At 40.3% G+C, this 2,325-nt stretch overlaps 1 protein-coding gene across 1 annotated transcript; it reads right to left on the bottom strand.

The window, feature by feature from the left end:
• Positions 1-276: 276 nt before the first annotated feature.
• On the bottom strand, positions 277-1,152 carry LOC139381963 (shadow of prion protein). The gene is made up of 2 exons (XM_071125848.1): positions 1,135-1,152; positions 277-982 (listed from the first exon to the last, which is right to left on the bottom strand). The coding sequence occupies exons 1-2, from the start codon at positions 1,150-1,152 to the stop codon at positions 518-520; spliced, it is 483 nt and encodes a 160-aa protein (XP_070981949.1). The 3' UTR covers positions 277-517.
• Positions 1,153-2,325: the final 1,173 nt, after the last annotated feature.

Genomic DNA, 2,325 nt, shown 5'->3' on the forward strand with positions numbered 1-2,325 from the left:
CTGCGTTTTGTGCTGCGTCGGATAAGCAGAGTCTTTGTTTACGTCGCATTCAGGCATTTTCAGGTGGTGCATAAGTGTTTGTAAACTTCCAGCTTAATCTGTATATTGAACAGGTATACGCCCACACTCACACCAATCTGTTGTTAGTGAACAGGACAAGCATGGGTACAAAGAAAAGCTGCTTTTTAACATACTTTATTACTAATTTCACTCATATTGTAATTCATTATTCAGTAATATTTCATACAAATCTTGAACACTGGACAGCTACTTTAAGTGAAAGATTTTTTCCCCACAAATAATGTGATGCTGACTTGTCAACACTCCTTTAAACTTATACATTTTAGTTTCCACCATTTTCTGGCCATCCTGACTTCTGACCTAGAGGCTAAACAAGCTTTGCCTTCCCAAGGCATAATAACAGACCTGTAGAACGAGCCACAAGGCTCCTATACATGTATGCTGATTATTTTGCCTTATTAAGTCATAAATGTTATTATCTAACAAATATACGCATCTAAAGTATATTCTCTAATACGTGAACATATCTGGGGAATACAGAAGCGACGATGATGACAGAGATGTATGAGAGTGACGGTTGGTTCTGATTGGATCCTGACACTCTGGTCATGTAGCAAACAGTCCTGTTGTAATCCTCCCCATCATAATCCGAGTTGACATGACTGCACCGGTAGGCTGAGCGGTACAACCTATCAGCTGTTAATGCAACTGCTGCACCAGCAGCCGCCGCGCTAGCAACACGCACTGGGGATGAGCGCCCAGGCATGGTCTTGAACCAGGCCTTTGTTGAATGGGTTCTGATTCGGAAATGGCCACTGCTACGAGACGAGCCCCGAGATGAACCCCTGCCCCCCCCGCGGCCGCCCTTGGACAGGACAGGCTCACACAGCAAGGCAAAGAGCAGGAGACACAACCAGCACGTAGCCACCAGCCGCTGCTCCATCACCAGACGCCTATCTGTCTGGAAACAATAGTACAAGACATAATGGGGTTAATCTCCATACAGCGGCTTCCTCTCCTCCATCTCAATACAGTGGCTTTCTCTCTTGTCCTTTACTTCATCTCAATAGTCTACAGTGGATTAATCTCACTCGTCTTCAGTGGCTTCCTCACCTCTTCGTCATCCTCCATCTCAATAGTCTACAATAACTTCCTCTCCACTCCTCCTTCTCAATTGTCTACAGTGTCTTCCTCTCCTCTATCTCAATTAGGGTTGCAAAGCTAACTGTAATTTACTAAAGTTACCGGAATCTTCAATAATTTTGGTAATTAAAAGAACATATATGGCAATCTATCGCAATTTTGGTCATTTATACTTGAATAACTTTTTTTATCTGTGTCCATAATTGTCAATAAGTTTCTAGTAGATAGCCTAATTAATGAAAAAAGCATCTAATCAACAATGACATTATTTTCAATTACCTCTGCAACTCGTGGACTATGGACTTTTTTCACAACTGCCACCAGTTCGATGCCAAAACATTGACAACAAATACATATTGACAGAGTAAAATAAGTAAAAGTGTGTCAAAAAATATATCAAGGATATTTCATGCTGAAACCCAAATATTAAACACCAATGGTATTCACTAAGTTGATGGGTTTATATTTAGGATAGTGTTTTACAGCTTTGTCATTCTCTTTTTTTCTCATCTTATTTAATTATTTCATATTTTGTATATTACATGTGATAATGTCAGAGAGAGGGCCAGAGATAATTACAACTGCCTGTGATAATCTGAAGCACCAAAAAGGGCCACTAAATGTCTTGTGATAGATTGCGTACAATTCTTGAAAGATACCAAAATACTGGTAGTTTACTGGTAATACCCTCCTTTTGCAATCCTAATCTCAATAGTCTACAGTGGCTTCCTTTGCTTCCACCTGTCGAGTTATTTTATATCAGCACAGTTGAAGGAATGGAGGCACAGAGAGGAGACCACTTTAGACTATTGAGATGAAGCCTTGATGTACAGCTTGCTCACATCTCTAGTCCCCCCTTTTCATTGAGTATGCCAAGTTGTTGCTGTCTTGGGGTAGGTCTTTCTTTTAAAATATCTGTCTTTATTTCAATGATTATCTACAGGTATAAAGGATAAATAAAATACAGTTCACCCTTCCATAGATATCAATGTAGAGATATTAAAATGACGTCACTGGTCCACTCTCCCCTCATGCAATGGCATGGATAGAGGAACAGCAGCTGAGATGTTGAACGAAGGAGAAAGACTGTGCATCCCAAATGGCACCCTATTCCCTATAGTGCTCCATATGGGTTAAAGTAGGTCAGTTATAAACAGAACA

The sequence above is a fragment of the Oncorhynchus clarkii genome, chromosome 23 (assembly GCF_045791955.1).
Source record: "Oncorhynchus clarkii lewisi isolate Uvic-CL-2024 chromosome 23, UVic_Ocla_1.0, whole genome shotgun sequence".
In the NCBI taxonomy this organism is placed as follows: domain Eukaryota; kingdom Metazoa; phylum Chordata; class Actinopteri; order Salmoniformes; family Salmonidae; genus Oncorhynchus; species Oncorhynchus clarkii.